At 49.9% G+C, this 16,868-nt stretch overlaps 4 protein-coding genes across 4 annotated transcripts; 1 reads left to right on the forward strand and 3 right to left on the reverse strand.

The window, feature by feature from the left end:
- Nucleotides 1-973: 973 nt before the first annotated feature.
- Nucleotides 974-4,918, reverse strand: VFPPC_00501 (proteinrelated to Gim complex component GIM4; the record flags this gene model as incomplete). The annotated part of the gene is made up of 2 exons (XM_018280508.1): nt 974-2,422; nt 4,172-4,918. The coding sequence occupies 2 exons, from the start codon at nt 4,916-4,918 to the stop codon at nt 974-976; spliced, it is 2,196 nt and encodes a 731-aa protein (XP_018148640.1).
- Nucleotides 4,919-9,074: 4,156 nt separating this feature from the next.
- On the reverse strand, nt 9,075-11,625 carry VFPPC_00504 (fungal zn(2)-Cys(6) binuclear cluster domain-containing protein; the record flags this gene model as incomplete). Its single annotated transcript, XM_018280511.1, has 3 exons — nt 9,075-9,886; nt 9,957-10,387; nt 10,454-11,625. 3 exons carry the CDS (start codon nt 11,623-11,625, stop codon nt 9,075-9,077), a joined length of 2,415 nt encoding a protein of 804 aa, XP_018148643.1.
- Nucleotides 11,626-12,193: 568 nt separating this feature from the next.
- VFPPC_12796 (glycolate oxidase, subunit GlcD) lies at nt 12,194-14,213 on the reverse strand (the record flags this gene model as incomplete). Its single annotated transcript, XM_018290573.1, has 7 exons — nt 12,194-12,230; nt 12,277-12,350; nt 12,415-12,444; nt 12,503-12,684; nt 12,735-12,964; nt 13,036-13,862; nt 13,920-14,213. The coding sequence occupies 7 exons, from the start codon at nt 14,211-14,213 to the stop codon at nt 12,194-12,196; spliced, it is 1,674 nt and encodes a 557-aa protein (XP_018148644.1).
- Nucleotides 14,214-14,820: 607 nt separating this feature from the next.
- On the forward strand, nt 14,821-16,547 carry VFPPC_12797 (MFS transporter; the record flags this gene model as incomplete). The annotated part of the gene is made up of 4 exons (XM_018290574.1): nt 14,821-14,979; nt 15,080-16,002; nt 16,085-16,282; nt 16,346-16,547. The coding sequence occupies 4 exons, from the start codon at nt 14,821-14,823 to the stop codon at nt 16,545-16,547; spliced, it is 1,482 nt and encodes a 493-aa protein (XP_018148645.1).
- Nucleotides 16,548-16,868: the final 321 nt, after the last annotated feature.

The following is a 16,868-nucleotide window of genomic DNA, read 5'->3' on the forward strand; positions in this document are numbered from 1 at the left end:
TGTCTTGTCAAAACGTCGTGCATCAAGCCCCAGAGCGTCCGAGAGCAACTGATGAAACAATACCCGTCACAACCGACTCCAATACTTCTACGTTGTGGCACTCGACACGTCCAATTCAGGGCAAACGTCTGGTCTAGTACCTTGCCCAGTTCTCACTTCTCAGTCCCAGTCAAGTCCCAGTCAAGTCCCAGTTCTAGGTTGTGAAGTTGTATGGGGCGTAAAATTAAATCGTGTGTCTACCTGACTAATTCTACAGTGTCAAGGGCAAGGTCTCCCATCCGAGCTCCTTGCTCCTGCATGCAAGTACCGTAGATACTTTCTTTCAATTCGCTCACAGTCCAACAGTCAAGTCAAACAAAAGCCTGCCTCTCCATTGCCAATCCATCGCCATGCAATGCCATGCCATGCCATGCTTCCTCTCGATCAATAACATGAACCGCGGCCGCCCAGCCCCCCCGCTCCTAAAGACAAAAGCAAAAGGATTTGCTTTGGTTGGTAAAGAGAGTGCCGACTCCGTAAAACTCCTCCCGCTAACAGTTGTGGTGTCAGTGGCGTGGCTGGCTGGCCACTGCAACCAGACGAGGCACCCTCTTGTCCCAAATGACCAACAGTCGTCATCTGATTAACATAGCCGCCTCGATGCTGGGTATACCAAAAGCAAAAATAAAAATGAAAATCAAATGAAAAAAAAAAAAAAAAAAACAGAGCCAAAATAACGAAAAGGGTATAATTGTAGCGAGAGCGAGAGCAGTAAGAAGAAAAAAACTATGATTTCATGAGATCGATTCCAAGGTGTAATAATCGCGGGGTTGTGATTTGTGTGGTTGGTTGTAATGTGACGTGCGTGAGCTTGTGTAAATTATTGATAAAAATCATGTGTTTGACAAGGCGACGTGGACAGATTGAGTTACAGGAACTTGCGGCCAAAGGCAGACGCCATCCCGTACCGTGTCCCACGAGTCCATGGCAAGAGCTATGTCCGCCGAACACGGTTCCAGAATCGCTTCATAACACCATTGTCATTTGCCAACAAGTCCTCTTGATCCATGGCAGCAAACTGGCGCTCGATGCTCTCCTTCGAATGACCTTCTCTGGTGGCTGAGACTGGCGATACTGGCACTGGCTCGTCTCTGGTCTGTGACTTGCGTCCGTGGGAACTCTTCTGCCAACCGTAGATTTGTTCCTCGTTAGCTCGAAGATCCGGTCGGGTCAAGGTCATTCGCAGAGTCATCTCCCGAGATGCTGCCGGCGCTTGGGCGTAATCCACCTTGCTTGCATTGACGTCCTTGTCCTGGCTCACATGGATTGGCTTAATGGGTGCTGGCTTTTCCATTGCCTCTGGCGTCCTGGGCGAGTCAGGTTCCGCAGTTGAGGCTTCGTCGCTGTAAATTGACGATTTGCCGTCTTCCAAAAAGTTGTCTGGCCTGCCCAAAGTGCTGGTTGACTTTACTTGTTGCGAAGCTTCCCTCTTATGCCCTGTGTTCTCGTTGCTTTGCACTTCCTCAATTGATGGAAATCCAAACTCAACAGCTTCGTCGAACTTGTGCGGGGATGCCAGGTACACCCGAAGCTTCATCCTTGCGTCTGGGTCCTGGTAATGAGCCGCAGCAGGGTCAATCAAGACGGATGCATCTGGGACTGGATGCTTGTTAGGCGAAATGAGCGACAATGCCCGTGATCGTCGTCGAACATGGCCATGTACAGGTGAGCCTGGAACCGAGGCAATCGGGGACGCCATCAACGGCGGGCTGGCAGTGGTATCCTTTGTCGTTGGTCGGCTCAGTGTAGTTGAAGTCCGGCTGCTAAAGGGGAGCTTAGAAATCGACAGGTGTCGCCTGAATGATGGTCGGTATCTGCTTTGAGCGGGCACGTCTTCGCCTCGCAAATTGGAATGGTAGTCATCCAGGCATAATCTCAAATCCAGGTCCTCGCTCTCCTCCAACCAGCGAAACGACTCATACATGGAATCGGCGGTGGACTTCAGATCAGAGCCAACAGGCGTCGCTTCGCTCGTAAAAGAAACCATCTTGCCGGATTTCGGCTTTGGGCTTGCAGAGCCTGTTGACAGACTGTCAAATTGTGATTGTCGTTTTCCAATTCGAATGATGGATTCCTCAGTTGCATCCAGTATCACACTCTGGCTCGATTTGTGTCTTCTTAACTGGCCGTGACTGAGATGGCGATTCCTCCTGAGCCGATTCTCGTGATGGGCGTAGATCCGCAACGGGTTGCTCTGACACCGACGATGAAGGGCGTTCTCAAGTTCGTCCCGGCCGAAACCAAGTTTAAGGGTTGGTCGCCTATTTTCCTCGTTGCCCGACAATGACGCAGAAATACCATCAGGTCCTTCTTGGCCAAACTCATCTACTAGTTGATAATCCAGATTGCGAATGATGCGGAGGCGCTCGAGTGTGGAGAAGTACTATACGTCGATGCAAGATTGAATTAGTTCAGAGCCAAAGGAAGAAAGACAGCTGGCTGGTTTGGATGGAGTATAGAAAGAAGGAGGGAAGAAAGAAATGGTAAGGGCTCATGAAAAGGGAAGGGAGAGGCTAGATATGTATATGGCGAGATATTGGGTTGAGATTGACATGCCCCAGAGACAAGTTGTGCTGGAAGGGGAATGGCATGTCTCAACGCAGGAACGAGAGAGCGGTGGCGCACCCCATGGCTAACCAAATTGTCAGGGAAGGGTACTCAAGTACGCTGCAGTGACATCGCCAGGTCCGGCAAACCCAAAAGGTAATATTTGCAAGTGCTTGGTAGGGAGTACTTTGTACTGCCGTATTGCACCAGCAACACAGTCCGGTTACTCCATGTGCATGGATGGCCAAATTCTCCATACAAGGAGGACGAAGTAGGAGTACAGTACGGAGTACACCCAGGAGTACTCAGTACTCCGTGGAAACCCAAACAAGGGATGCGACCGCGGTACCCATACCCACCAGCCACAACCGACAAACTAACGGATAGCACAGAGTTCAAGTCTGCTCGTTTGTTCGAGCCGCCCGTCACACCAGGCAACTAGAACTTAGAGTCAATGTCCAATGTGAATTGTCAATCCAACAGGCTCTGCTCGCCCATCCGCCCTCGCAGGAACAAGTCTTGCGTTGAGGGTGAGGAGGTACCTTGCTGTCGTGGCTCGAATCGGCTCAAACTAGAACGCTGCAACTACTTCCGCTAGCGGTCCACAGATTGCACCAATTGTCCCAATTTGTGGTATGACCTCGCCTGCATATGAACCTGTGATGGGGTGGATAGAGGGTGGTGATGATGCAGGGACAAAAGCAAGCAAGGGCCACTTGTGACCTCACTGGCGAATAGAATTCACCTCTCAAAGAACCATCGCGCGGGGAGCCATCGAACCGCCAAGGGAGGCGAGCCTTTGGACGCAGGCCACAGGTGCAAAAGTGGCAATAGTATGGGGATGTGTTGCTCATCATCCCTGGTCATCTTCCAGTCTCATGGCTCACCGCCGTGGGCCAGGCCGTGCATTGCATTTGCAGGGGCAGATGGAATAATATTGGAGCCAGGGGGATGCGTCAATGGCAGGGAGTTGGACAGACAGGAAATTCGTGAAATGGAAATGCCAAATGTGAACATGGGCTCGGGCCAAGGAAATCGGGAATAGTTGAGAGACAGAAATGAAATAACAACATTGAGCGAGGAAAATTGAGACTGTTCGAACCAGACGAAGAGCGCCGGAGCTGGACGAGCGTGTAGAAACATGCATCCACCACTGGAGTCCATCAGTTGACGACAACTGGGACATGCATCTCAGGTCCGGGCGCATGGCGTTCTCCTCGCAGCCGAATGTAGCCAAAAAGCTAAACACCTGGCGGCCGCGGGGACGGGGAGCAGAAGCAAGAAAGAAAAGAAAAAGGTAGAGTTCCGCTTTCTGCACACGGGATTGGCATCTCGTGGCAAACTTTTTCAACGAAGCCTTGACCTTTTTTATTCTGCTCGTTCTGCTCCAAGCCTCCTCCCCATGCAACAATTCGCGTCTTCGCTGAGCTATCCAAAAGGGACCACTGCAGGCAGTTACATTGAAACATGCCGCCTTGTGTCTGAATCTCCCAGAGACCAGCTGCTGTGTCCCCATCTGGTCGAATCGCCAATTCCTGTCTCGCTCATGGCTGCATTGTGCTTTTTTGTTTTTGAAGTAACGTACCTTTCGTTGAATGGTGAGTGGTAATGCCTCAAATTCGTCTTTTGTCGGAGCAAACGACAGCGGAAGCGCATCCGAGGATGGCGATCTCCCGTCCAATGAGGTTCGCGAGGGTTTGAGAGATTGAATGGGACTACTGCTTCGATTCGTGCTTCGTGATGGAGGATTTGGGGATGATGATGGTGTAGCTTGCTCGAGGGATTCGTTGTCAAAAATTCTCAAGCCATTCTGACTCCGTCGTGAGTTGGCATGGTGTTCTTGCTCTGCATCGTCGCTACCATTCGCAAAACTCTCTCGTGTACGTAGTCGACGAAAGCGCCGGCGAGCGTTCGGTAGAATGTATTGTCGGTTTTGGCTTGCTGTGGAGCTGCTAGAGCTGGCGGTGGTCGTTACTGTCCTGACCGAGGCTGGCAATGTTGAAAGACTATTGGAAGAGCCAAGTCTCGTGCCTTGACTAAGATATCTCACGCTGGTTGAGCTAGCGATAGACTCTGCCATTTCAATACTTGAAAGTGCTTGGGTGGCCATGACGGTTGCAACGCCTGGTGTTGGATCCGACAGCAAGAAGCTGGGGCTGTAATACCCGGCATGAGCGTACTCGACGGGTGAAAGCGAAAGGCAACTGCTCGTTGGAGATTCAAGGTTGAGAAAGGTTTTCATCTCCTGATGACAGACAGGAGAAATTGGACAAGTCAAATGGAGACTGCCTTCGTCGTCCGCTGCCCATCCCTGGTTGTCGACGCGAGCCATGGCTAGCCCAGCAACGAAGCTACCGCCCAAAACGTAAGAATCTAATTAACTGGATAGCCGCCGCACCACTTGAGGCCCCTTTGGTGTACTCCGTAAAGCCGGGTGAATTTCGATGTAACCCGCTTCTTGGGAAATGGGCCAGACTTGTCTCTAGGGCCCAGGTTACTGGTCCCCTGGTCCGTTGAGTAACTTTAAAATATAGACCTTCGCAACCGCAGGGCGAGTGCTCCGTAGGTAGACGAAGAAGAGACGATTTGGGGTAGGAGCAAGAGGGAAAGTTAAAGTTTTTCAAAGAGAAGATTACTCCCGAATAACCACAACAAAACCGGGCCTGCGCCTATTATACGAACGCTTCGTAGTGGTTAGATGTTTTCCGATTCTATTACGGCAGGCAGGGGAAGGCGAAGTCGCTTGAGGCGCCCTGACACTCACTTTCTCCTACTTGGGATGGAGACAGCTCTTTTCGAAGCCGTACAAATGTGAGCAAGAACTGGTCGACGAAAAAAATCTGAACCAGATTGACAAGCTCACCACCCATGTCGTTGGGGATTCTGTGGGAAAGACGGCTGTTGGACAGCCAAAAGTTGGTCGTGCGGGTGATGATATCTTCATGTATTTCTATCATTTCAAAGTCGTCACAACCCATCGAGTATCCAAGTACCTTGGTACCTTGGTACCCAAAATGGCAGCACGGGGCATGTTGCACAACCACAAGCACAGGCACAGGCACAGGCACAAAACCAGAATAGCACAAGACCGAGCACAAACGTGATGATCATGCTACGGTTGGGCCGTCCAGGAGGGCACAAGTATTTGTGTGCATAAAATTAAACGAGGCGGAGGGNGAAAGAGCGTTTTCCCAAGGAGTCAATACTTGCCCAAGTACGGAGTACCTGGTACTCTGCACTTCGTGGAAGTGGCAGTAAGTCTGTGGAAGCCGGGAGCACTTGGTCGTACCTGCTTTTTCTTCGGGATGAAACCTTATGTCTTCTGCGCCAGCGCCATCTCTCGTGTATCCTCTGCCTGGGGGCCCATGTCCGAACTTACCATTGAGATGATCCAGTCCAGCCCAACATGACCAACCTGATGGACCTGCTCGACAAGCGCTGGCCAAAACGAGAAAAGGAAAAAAAATTGTGCTCAGCTAAATCAGCCAGCCCAAGGGTGACATTGGCTGCAACGGGCGTTCACTCTTCCAGGGACCCAAGACGAATTGCCGTTGGGTTGACAAGGAATATGCTCCAGAACAAGCGCCAGCCAGATGATCGTCATGGTCAGCACTTGTGGCACCGGCAAGATACATGAATGAACCGTCAATCAATCACCGAATGCTGCCTCAGCCGGGGAAAGCGGCGCCACTGGTCACTGGAGGCATGGGCCAGGGGGCCGAAAAGTTTGGGCTGTGATCACCTCGTGGTCCTGGAGCTCTGTTGCCGGCGAAATGTCCGACTCCCAATGCTCATCATTCGCGCTGTTTCCGTCAATGGCAAGCTGTGGTTTGCCATAAATTGGCCTGTGAGGTGTATCGACGGTCTGGGCTGCAGGCCGCAAGTATGAGCCACTTTCCGGGTGCAATGAAACCATATGTGCCAGCTGGTGGACAAGGTATCTCTGTGTGGAGTGACCGCAGAGCTTGAGCATGACCATGGAGTCGCGAGCCTTCAGGAATATTCCAGTCACAGTCACACATCAGAAGGCTGAGAAACACAATCTCGCTTGTTCGACGTTGTGATACGATATCAACCTCCATAGCACATCACTTGTTGTGCGTGGGCAGGCCTCATGGGGAAAAGCCAGATCATTAGTGAAACTTATGGACAGTTCGCCTTCACCGGAGTAAGCTCCCAAGTGGCTGACAGGGAATATGCCCAGTGAAGCTCTACGGGATTTGGGGAGTCACCTAAAAATATCAATGATTGTATTGGCGTCATGAGATGGTGTCTTGCCAAAGGCTTAGTTAGTGCTCTCTCCTGAGTTCCCGGACCCAAGTTGGGAAAGAAACATGCTGATCACTTCCCCAAATGAAAGCTTTAACGGCGCATATCACGAACCTGGTCCCGTCAGCATTCAAAACGGCGAGCGGCAATGTCCAGCCGGAATGACATGATGTTAGCCAATACAGGACTAAGAAAGCATGCATCATTCCTCCAAACATTCATTCGCATCACGCCTGGTGCTTCACAAATGCAGCCATTGACTCGCCCCCTCAATTGCCGAATTGATTGAGACAGACAAATGACCGGCCTTGACACGTAAACGGCAGCTGAGCTCGCACAGAAATCGCCATCTCTCACAGAGTGAGATTCACGAGGTGCCACAAGACACCCTGGCAGCGATGTCTTCGTCTACGTGAAGGACCAATTCGTCTGCTCAACTAACAGCACCATTAACATTCGTTGGTCTCATCTGGCGTATAATGAGTAATGACGCCATCCTAGTAAGGGTTCCTGGGGCCAATACTGCACGCACAATTTGGGCCAAGTAATGAGGAATAAACAAATGCCGGAATGTCCATCCAGCATAAGCAGCATCCTAAGTGTGTTTCTGTGTCCCTGTTGATAATGTCGTCAAACCGTTTGCGAATTCCAGGCTCGCTTACAGTTGTGGTTTAGCCCCGTGAGCCTATTGTTCTTTTCAAGGAACGTGCATCTTTTTGAGGTCATTCGTTCAATGGCTTACAGGGAGCAATTACGATTACACCTTACAGTGATCTCGAGCTGGCTCATGCTCACATCAACGAATCTTGATGGCTTTGGTCGTACATGCCATCATCGAGTCTATGCGACTGTGGGTGTCAGTCAAAGCAAAGGATCAAATGTCACATTGACTGTGGGCTAATGGCAAACCATACCAGCTCGAAGTTCTCGACTCAGCCGGCAATGCAGCAGATCCAACAGCAAACTTCAAAACGCCATTTCGATCTTCTCTCAAACATAAATTTCCACTTCCCATGCACTGCAGAACTATTTTGTTCCACATGACATAAACCCCACATCGTGGCAATCTTGTTCTCTGATAACGCCCACACTGCCTGTCAACCAGAATCCGCGGGATGGCGATGCACTGGCCAGGTTGAAGCCCGGGCTGTTGAAGGATGAGAGACCAAAATTGGGAAGTGATCCGCAAGTTCAGGGGTTCGTGGCATTCCCAACTCGTTCACAGCTGCCCGTTGTTTGTGTCGTGTGGCGCCATGTGCCGTCCAGCATAATATATGGCTTGATTATTCACAAACCTCAACACTTCTTGCACGTGGTGGCTTTGCAGATGAGAGATGGATGAGCCAAACAAACAACAACCACGACGACAAGGCACAGCCGTTTCGCATGAGAGGGACAACATGATCAGGGGTGGGAGCTTCTGTCAGCTTGTCAGCAGTGGAAGAAATGGGCCACCATCCGCAATAATCCATCCAAAGCAGCTTGCCGTTCTTGTTATGGCATCAACACTGGCAGGAAGTTCATTAACATGCTTGACTATACCACATGCCGCGCTATCATCCAGGCAAAAATTTATCAACCAACAGGCACAAAACTACTCCGTACTCTGCAGTAAACTGCAGAGTTGTCACATTCAAGTTTTATCCACCATGTCATCTAAACAATCTTACTCTCGGGGCTAGCTGTAAAGGGCACTGAAAGGGTGTTTTCTGGAAGTCTCCGTAAGACATTATCTCCACAACTTCATCTCCGTTGAAGCAAAGGTTCATGAGAAAAGTTATCCCGGAAGAGTCTCAGCGCAGTCAAGGCATTTTGAAAGGAGGTTCGTGGGAACAGTGATTGGCCTGACCCCTGCCGACTCTCCTCTCGGACCAACACCACGCCAAGAAGTGTATAGGCCAGGTGTCTCAACACTTGGATAGGAGTTTACCTCTCATATTTGCAACAACCAACAAGACATGCTCAACTAAGTCAAACTGATGTCATGTTTCTGTTCGGTCCTGACTCGGTAGACGTCAAGGAACACTCTGGCCGCGACCAAGGCATGCAGCTAATAAACAAACTACTCTGGAACATCAACAACGCTTGGACGGCCAGCCGTTTGTGCTCATGCTAGAAATATGCATATTCAGAACACGGGCACCAACAAAAATTTCGACCAGTCAACTCTGTGTCTCTCGACTAATATATCCGATCAACTACGTAGTTCGCTTTCTTCATTAAGAGAAACGCAATGCGCCATGACGGCCCAACGAGCCATCCCACCATGCAACAGGATCAGAAATTGGTTCAAAGTTGGGTGGAAAGTCCCAACTGCACACATCAGTAAAGTCGTAGCCAAAATCAAAGTCTTCCAGATCGAATGTAGGTCTCAGGCTAGTCGCTGGATTTGGCAGACCATTTCCTGCGTCGGCAGTGGCGGCGGCCAGTGTGCCATCTGGGGGTGCAGATGCCTGCCCGGCATTGGAGGAAGCTTGCAAAGAGGAACGCAGAACAGTGCCTAGAAACTTGGCATACCGAACAGCCATGTGAATATCGTCAGGGGCGGAGGTGTGAATAGCGGAGATGACCGCACGGAGGAGGCGGATGTTGGGATGGCCATCGGCCACGTTTTCGTTTGCCGTCAATGTTTCCTTCACAGAAGCAGGCACGTAAAAATGAGCATATGCATGCATGTGATGAGAGTACAGCATCTGTTTTCGGCGGGGTGTGTGGACAATGAAAGGAATGTCCGAGCTTACCTTGAGAAGGTGAAGGCTGGAGGCAACGATGAACAACCAGAACCGCACAGGAACATATGTCAAAAGGTTCAAGGGGCCGAGGGTCTCAACCACTACGTCTAGCAGGTTGCTGCTTGCTTTGTTAGCCTTTGAAGCAAGTTGTCTCAGGGTTTCGATGTCGGCAGTTGATGATGTTTCCTCTCGATTCTTCACGCGGCTCGACAGAAGTGCCTGCGATGCAGGGCCAAAGCTGTACATGACGACGTAATGATACTCGATGTCAACACATGCCTTTATGAAGGAATTTGTGTCTGTTTTATTTTTATACACAATTAGCTATATGCACTTGTGTTGCTTCTTCTCGCCATGCGGAATTCATACCATCTTGCTGGTGCTGGTTTTGGCGCCGCCATCGATCGAGGGATCTGTTCAGATACTCCATATCTGGGATCATGTTCTGACCATGAACACCGAGGCCAGATTTCCTAAGAGAGTTTAGCAAATCCCTACCCTTCTTTGCCTCTATAGACAACTCGAAATAACTCTCCCACAGCGTGCTATGCGGCATGGCGCTCGCAAACGGCGCAAACAGCCAGTCTCGAACAAGCCGTCTCGACTTTTCTGGAAGTAGGGGTTCGAGGCCCAGCCTCGTAGCCAGACTTTCATCCGTAAGGTAGATAAAGACGCATACGAGCACTCTCCACTCTTGCCTGCGTTTGTCGGATTCCGACTGTGGGATCGACGAGTTGGAGTTGTCCGGGTCGAAACACCCCCTTTCATGACCGAGTGCAATGGCATTCGATAGCAAGGTCCTGCGGAGCATCAGCTAGCCTTATTCCAATGGTTGTACACAATCGCCATGCAAGGTCGGAGCGTACCAGGACATGTTATTGCTCCGATATGCTGGAGACAAAATGTTGAGCTTTTCCAGTGCGGACGCCATGCCGTACCGCTGCTGCGCATTCTGCACGTCTATATGCTCCCTCTCGCTGGTTGAATCCACCAATTCGCCCTCTGCGTCTGTGAAATCCTCTGGAAAATTAATCGCCTTTACGTGCCAATCGATCAATAGCAACATGCTCGCTATTGCGCCCATTGACCTCGTACTCATGGATCCCCACATGACGGATTGCAAATACTTTTGCAATATCCTCCACGACTGCCAGTGAAGTCGTTCCGAGCGTATTTGAGCATGAGCTCCTGAAAATACGGCATACCTCGAGGAAATCGTAATAAGACATATACTAAGAAGAGGTTCCTCCACTATCAACCTATGATAGTTGCGAGGGTTCTTGTAGTATCTCGGAATAATAGGCTTCAGCGGCCACAGCTTCTCAAAAAAGAAGTCCAGATATTTGACAGCTTCCGGTTTTGACAATAAGTCCTTCTTGATCAGTATGAAGCTATTCCAAATCTTTTGTTCGTTGCTTGGCTCTCCATCCTGTTGCGTTGAATCCCCTTTCAACGAGCTTGACAATCCAACTAATCGAGGCGTAGTTCCAGAAGAAGCATTCAGATCACTCGCCTCTTGGGTACTCGTCGCCGCAAACGTCAACAGATCAAGCGCATCCGCAGCGTTGTGCAGTTGCGCCGAAACCACTCTCGTCCTGGCATCTAGTACAGGAGACCGAGTCGGAGACTCCAAACCCTGACTTCGCCCAGGCGAACCCTCTACGCGCTCAGTCGCTCCTAACCCCCTAATCTGTGAAGCGTTCAATTGACGAAGATTATATGCAGGAGAAGTTACCGACGGGTTGTCATGGGTGCTCTCCGGGGAAGGGCCCTGCCTCGCCTGCGACAGCGAAGGAAGCAAGCGTAGCGAATTCCTCTTCGCCTGGCGACTTTGTCGGAATTCGCATGGTCTTTTTTCAACGGCGCAGCGCTTACACGGTTGAATTCTGCCGTCGAGAGGCTCGCATCGGGATTTGCGCTTTCGGCATCTTTCGCAGGAGAGGAATGCGCGGCGGTGTTTGGATGCTGGTGGTGAGGAGGGTTCGTTTAGGGGCATGAATGACAGGGTTTCCTGGGGGGAATCGTCTTGACGGGTCATGATGGACGGGTTTTTGGCAAGATTTGCGGCATTGAGGTGAGTATGTTTGGTTTTTCTGGTTTCATGCAGTGTTTTTGGCATGAAGTTCACAATATGGACGTCGGATAAGTTGATGCAGCCAAGAATCAATCCCCACTGCGCCATAGACGCCACAACGTGGAGGGTGCATAGGCAGCGGAATTGGGATCTCGGTTTACATAGGTTTACGGTCTACGGTATGCTGGGGGGATGAATTCCGTCACTGAGGTTTATACAGTACAGTCCGTGGCAGAATGTTCTTGCACACTCCTGTGTATACACTAACACGTTGCCGTTGTCGTGTGTAATTGTATATGCGTTCGGTGCCTTTAGCTGGTCGAATGCTCCAGACTCATGCTATTCTCCTTACATGCTTGGAACTAGTCACCGCAGGTTCTAGATTCAATAATGCTCTCTCTAATAACAGCTCCAGAGAGGCTTATTGTATATCCAAAGTCGCATCATCCCCCCCATCCCCATCAGCTCGGTGACAGGCCACCTTCTCTTAAAATAAACCGCACACCCCTATTCTCGCTATAATTCCTCATATCTATTCGTCAAACACCTTGCCCGGGTTTAGCAGCCAACTGCAATTCATTAGCGTAGTTCACATCCAGATACAGCAACACTCACTGAGGATCTAGAGAATCCTTCAAGGCTTTCATGACTCCTAGTGTTGCGCCATCAAGCTCCTTTGCTAGGCAGTGCTAATGAGTCTCTGTTAACGGTTTTGTCACACACCAACGTCTATTTGGGGATTCTGGACCATACCTTCTTTCCAAGTCCAATACCGTGTTCACCCTTTAATCTCGATTAGAGTCAAAATCTCCCAAAATTCTCGAGTTTAAATATTACTCACCGAAACTGTTCCTTCTAATGCAATAGCATCCTCCACCATCAAGTTGACACAGTTCGTAACTGCCTTCTTCTGCTCAGGGATATTGGGGTTGTACATGATCATCTGATGAAAGTTACCGTCCCCTACATGTCCCAGGATACTGTTGAATAGTCCAAGTTTGCCCGCTCTCTCTTTAGATATCTCTGCTTTTTGTTGGCGCTGTTCGATTCATATGAATATTTTGGCCACTCACCGATCAATTCGGCCATTCTTGACAGCGGAACGGCCACATCTGTGGACCAGACTTCAGTTCCCTCAGGCCTCACTGCCAAAGATGCCCATAGTGCTTGCTTTCTGGCAGACCACAGTGCGTCCATTTGCTCAGTGGTACTGGCAAACTCGAATGAGTTGCAGTCAAAGGATTTAGCAACCTTTTGCACAGATTTTATATTGTCCTTTACAGTGGCTTCCGTTCCTGAGAATCTGCATACATTGTCAGCGGCAAGGGTGTCTCAGTTGTAAAAGTTTGGGCTTCTTTTCCTGTCCGCACTCACTTGATGAATAATGTTGGCTGTTCTCTCCATATTCTGCCTCCTGCACCTCCATTTTTGTTGATAATTTGCATCTGTACTTCATCCATAAGCTCAACAGCTGCCACGGGTATGCCAGATCGAATCATGGTAGATGCGGCATTTGCAGCCTGTCTGATGCTCTGAAATGTGACAGTGGCAACGCTATAGCTGGGCGGTACAGTTGCCAGCTTCACGGTAATCTCGGTAATGATGCCCAACGTGCCTTCGGACCCAGCAAAGATGCCGTTTAGATTGTAGCCAGCGGATGTTTTGCGGGGCCGATTACGAGTCTTAATAACTGAGCCATCTGCGAGAACTACTGTCAAGTTGACAACATAGTCTTTCATTGTGCCGTACCTCGTAGCGTTAGTGCCGCTGCAGTTTGTCGAGACCATACCCCCAACGAGAGCTGTCGGGCTAGGGTCTAGCGGCAGGAATAGTCCAGAATCCTTTATGTCGTTGTTAAGATTAGTCCAGTTTACGCCTGGTTGAACTACGACGTCCATGTCTTCCGGATGAAAGGCAACAATCTTGTCCATAGTAGATAGATCAATGCATATGCCAGAATAGGGAGAGCTAAAGTTGCCTTCGACACTGGACCCAGCACCATAGGGAACCATGGGCACCCTGTATTTGGTGCATATTCTAGCAATTTCTGATACTTGCTCTGTCGATTGGGGTCGGATAATGGCAACAGGTCGAACTTCCGTGTTGGACGTGGACCACTCAGAGTAGCTATGTTCATCTAGATCAAAGTCGTCTACGCTGACGGCTTCTTCGCCAAGGATTGTTCGTATTTCGTCAACCGCCTGTGTATGGTAAACACCTAGACATCGAGTTCCTATGTGATTTGTTTACTTGCGTACCTTGAGCATAGTTCTCTTATCTGCATATTTGCGTGGAGAGGAGCCATGGCTGTGGTTTACATCTCGCCATCGCGGGCTGGTACGGGACTCGACATGGGGCCAGCCAGACTCGAAGACAGAAGCGCCAGCAATACCTCCAACTACCAGTCCGGCTGTAAGATATAAAAAGGTTCTTTGAGAAGCATGTTTGGCGGTAGAGGATGTGGAAGCCAACCGGATTGTTCCACGCTGCGGAATTGGCACCCTGAGACCACAAGCTGCCCTTTGCCTGAGCAACTGTGCAGCCAACTTCATGGTTATTTCCCTGCACCAAGAAGCTAGGCCGGGTAAAGCGGTACAAGTCTTGAGAAACGTTCCAATAGTTATGATGTGGCTTGGTAGCCGAGGGGAGAGCAGAAGCGAGAACTAAAATAGCCAGTCGATTGCTCGCATGATTCAACCCGCTCCGGCTTGTTGGAGTTCAATATTCATCCCGCAACTCTCACAGCCAGTAGGCATTCCGCGGAAGTGGCTGACTTGCCGTTCCTTCACAGGTGCAGGGTTCGGATATGTTGCAATGGGAATAGCGTCGGAAATATGTGGGTCATTGTCGACGGATATATTTCTTTAGGAAACGGCTAACCGAAGAGGTCCAATCCAACTCCTCCCCAGAGATTTTCAAAGGTCTGCCGATATCGTTTCAAACATTCGTTTTTAATGCTATTTTGCGGGGAATCCGGGGTATGGTGTGCTTGATGCGATTGTCCTTGTGAAGGGCTGAGCCGTGAAGCAATTTATAAGAGGCGTGGTTCGCTCCCGCATTCCGCACCCACATGGTATCAAATAGCAACCAGCTTTGGGCTTCACTCGAAGACACATCAAACTCTACGTCAACCCCCTTCCGCATCAACTTTCTGCTGTCATGGCCCCAGTTCAAAAGGACAATGCCAATGCTGAGGATGACGTGGGCAACGTGAAAGCAAAGGAGGCTACGCCTTCAGAAGCCCCATCTTTTGCTGAGATTGATGACAAGACCAACCGACGACTTCTTCGAAAGATCGATTGGAAGCTGATGCCTGTTGTAGGTTTCCCCCCTTCGGCTTGAGTTAGGTAGCCATGTGGCAAAGAAAGAATCATACCATTATCACCACGAGAACCAGACATTCTAACTAGGTACGCAGCTCTGTGCCACGTACGCGTTGCAGTACTATGACAAAGCCATTCTCAGCCAGGCTGCCATCTTTGGCCTACGAAAGGACCTCAGCCTTCAAGATGGCTTGAAATACTCTTGGGCTACTCTGATTTTTTATTTTGGATATATTGCTGGAACATACCCACTCTCGTTCATGGCACAAAAATACCCCCCTCGTTTCGTTTGTACGGGCATTTGCGTCCTCTGGGCAGTCGTTGTTCTCACCACTCCTGCATGTAGCTCCTACCAAGGTCTGCTGGTCAACCGCTTCTTCTTGGGGCTCATTGAGTCGGGCGTCTCCCCTATCTTCATGCTTGTCGTTGGCCTCTGGTATACCCATTCGGAACAAGTATTGCGATCCAGTTACTGGTATTCGTTCAGCGGTGGCTCCCTGTTAGTATCGCCTCTCATCAACTACGGTCTAGGCCACATATCCGGAGGATCACTACACTCATGGCAGTACATGTATCTCATTGCCGGAGCAATTACTTTTCTATGGGGAATCATTCTCTGGTGGGTGTTTCCAGACACACCTCACAACGCCAAGGGCTTTACAGAGGAAGAGCGAAAATTGTTGGAGGAACGAGTTCGCGCCAACAATGCTGGAGCCGAAAACAAGCACTTCAAGGCTTACCAGCTGAGAGAAGCTCTGACGGATTACCATCTCTGGGGCATCATCATCTTGTCCACAGTGTCTTGCACTGGCTCAGGTGTTGTCACTGCCTTTGGCTCCATCATCTTCAACGGCATGGGCTTCGACATTTTCACATCGCTGCTGCTGAATCTGCCTATTGGCGCCTTGGCCTTTATCTGTATCCTTGGCTCAGGTTACTTGGGTCGCACGTTGCCTAACGCTCGGTTCTACATTATCGCGGCCGCATGTTTCCCAGTCATCATTGGCTGTTGTCTTCTGTAAGTACCAGGCACCTTTGTATCGTCAATAGACAATATCCGTACCAAGCTTCCGCTGCTGACCACGCCTGAAACGGAATAGTTGGCAACTGCCCGATTCTAACCGGGGGGGTCGCATTGCCGGCTTCTACCTGATTAATTTCTTTTCATCCGCATGGGTTCAGTGCATTGGTCTAGGCACATCAAATGTAGCCGGCCATACCAAAAAGGCTGTATACGCTGCAGGCACCTTTATTGGCTTCTCGTTGGGTAACATTATCGGTCCGCTGATTTTTGACGCGTAAGTTGTCGAAATGCTTGTTTTTGACACTTGTTGTGAAACTTTGCCTGACATGTGTTGCAGTAAATGGGCCCCGCGTTACGACCAAAGCTTCATCGGAGTCCTGATCTGCTTTTCTGTTTGTTTCGTTGTTGCCCTGTGTCTGCGGTTCGCGCTGGCAAGAGAGAATCGGGAGCGAGAACGCACCTATGGTTCTCCGGAAATTTCCCACGGTTTGCAGGATTTGACAGACCGTGAGAACAAGTCCTTCAGATATAACTTGTAAACAATCCGAGAGGGCAGGCTAGAGCTGCTGTATGGATCAGGAGAAGGGCTCTGCATGGATTAAGGTTCAAAGGATAGCGATAACAGAGAATGCATTAATGATCACCGTAAAACTACGAACATGCGCCTCAGAAATCTGACGTAGTAGTCGTGGCAATATTCAGATAAGCGTGAAGTGTAAGTGATGCATAAAGTATGTCGTCTGAATGGAGTGTCTTGTACTATGTACTGTTGTCACATTGCGTGTGACCATTGATGATGCCGACATTTTGCCGTGGGGCAACCGGATGAATCCAGCCGCCAAACCATACTCACTCTATCA

The sequence above is a fragment of the Pochonia chlamydosporia genome, chromosome 1 (genome assembly GCF_001653235.2).
Source record: "Pochonia chlamydosporia 170 chromosome 1, whole genome shotgun sequence".
NCBI lineage: Eukaryota > Fungi > Ascomycota > Sordariomycetes > Hypocreales > Clavicipitaceae > Pochonia > Pochonia chlamydosporia.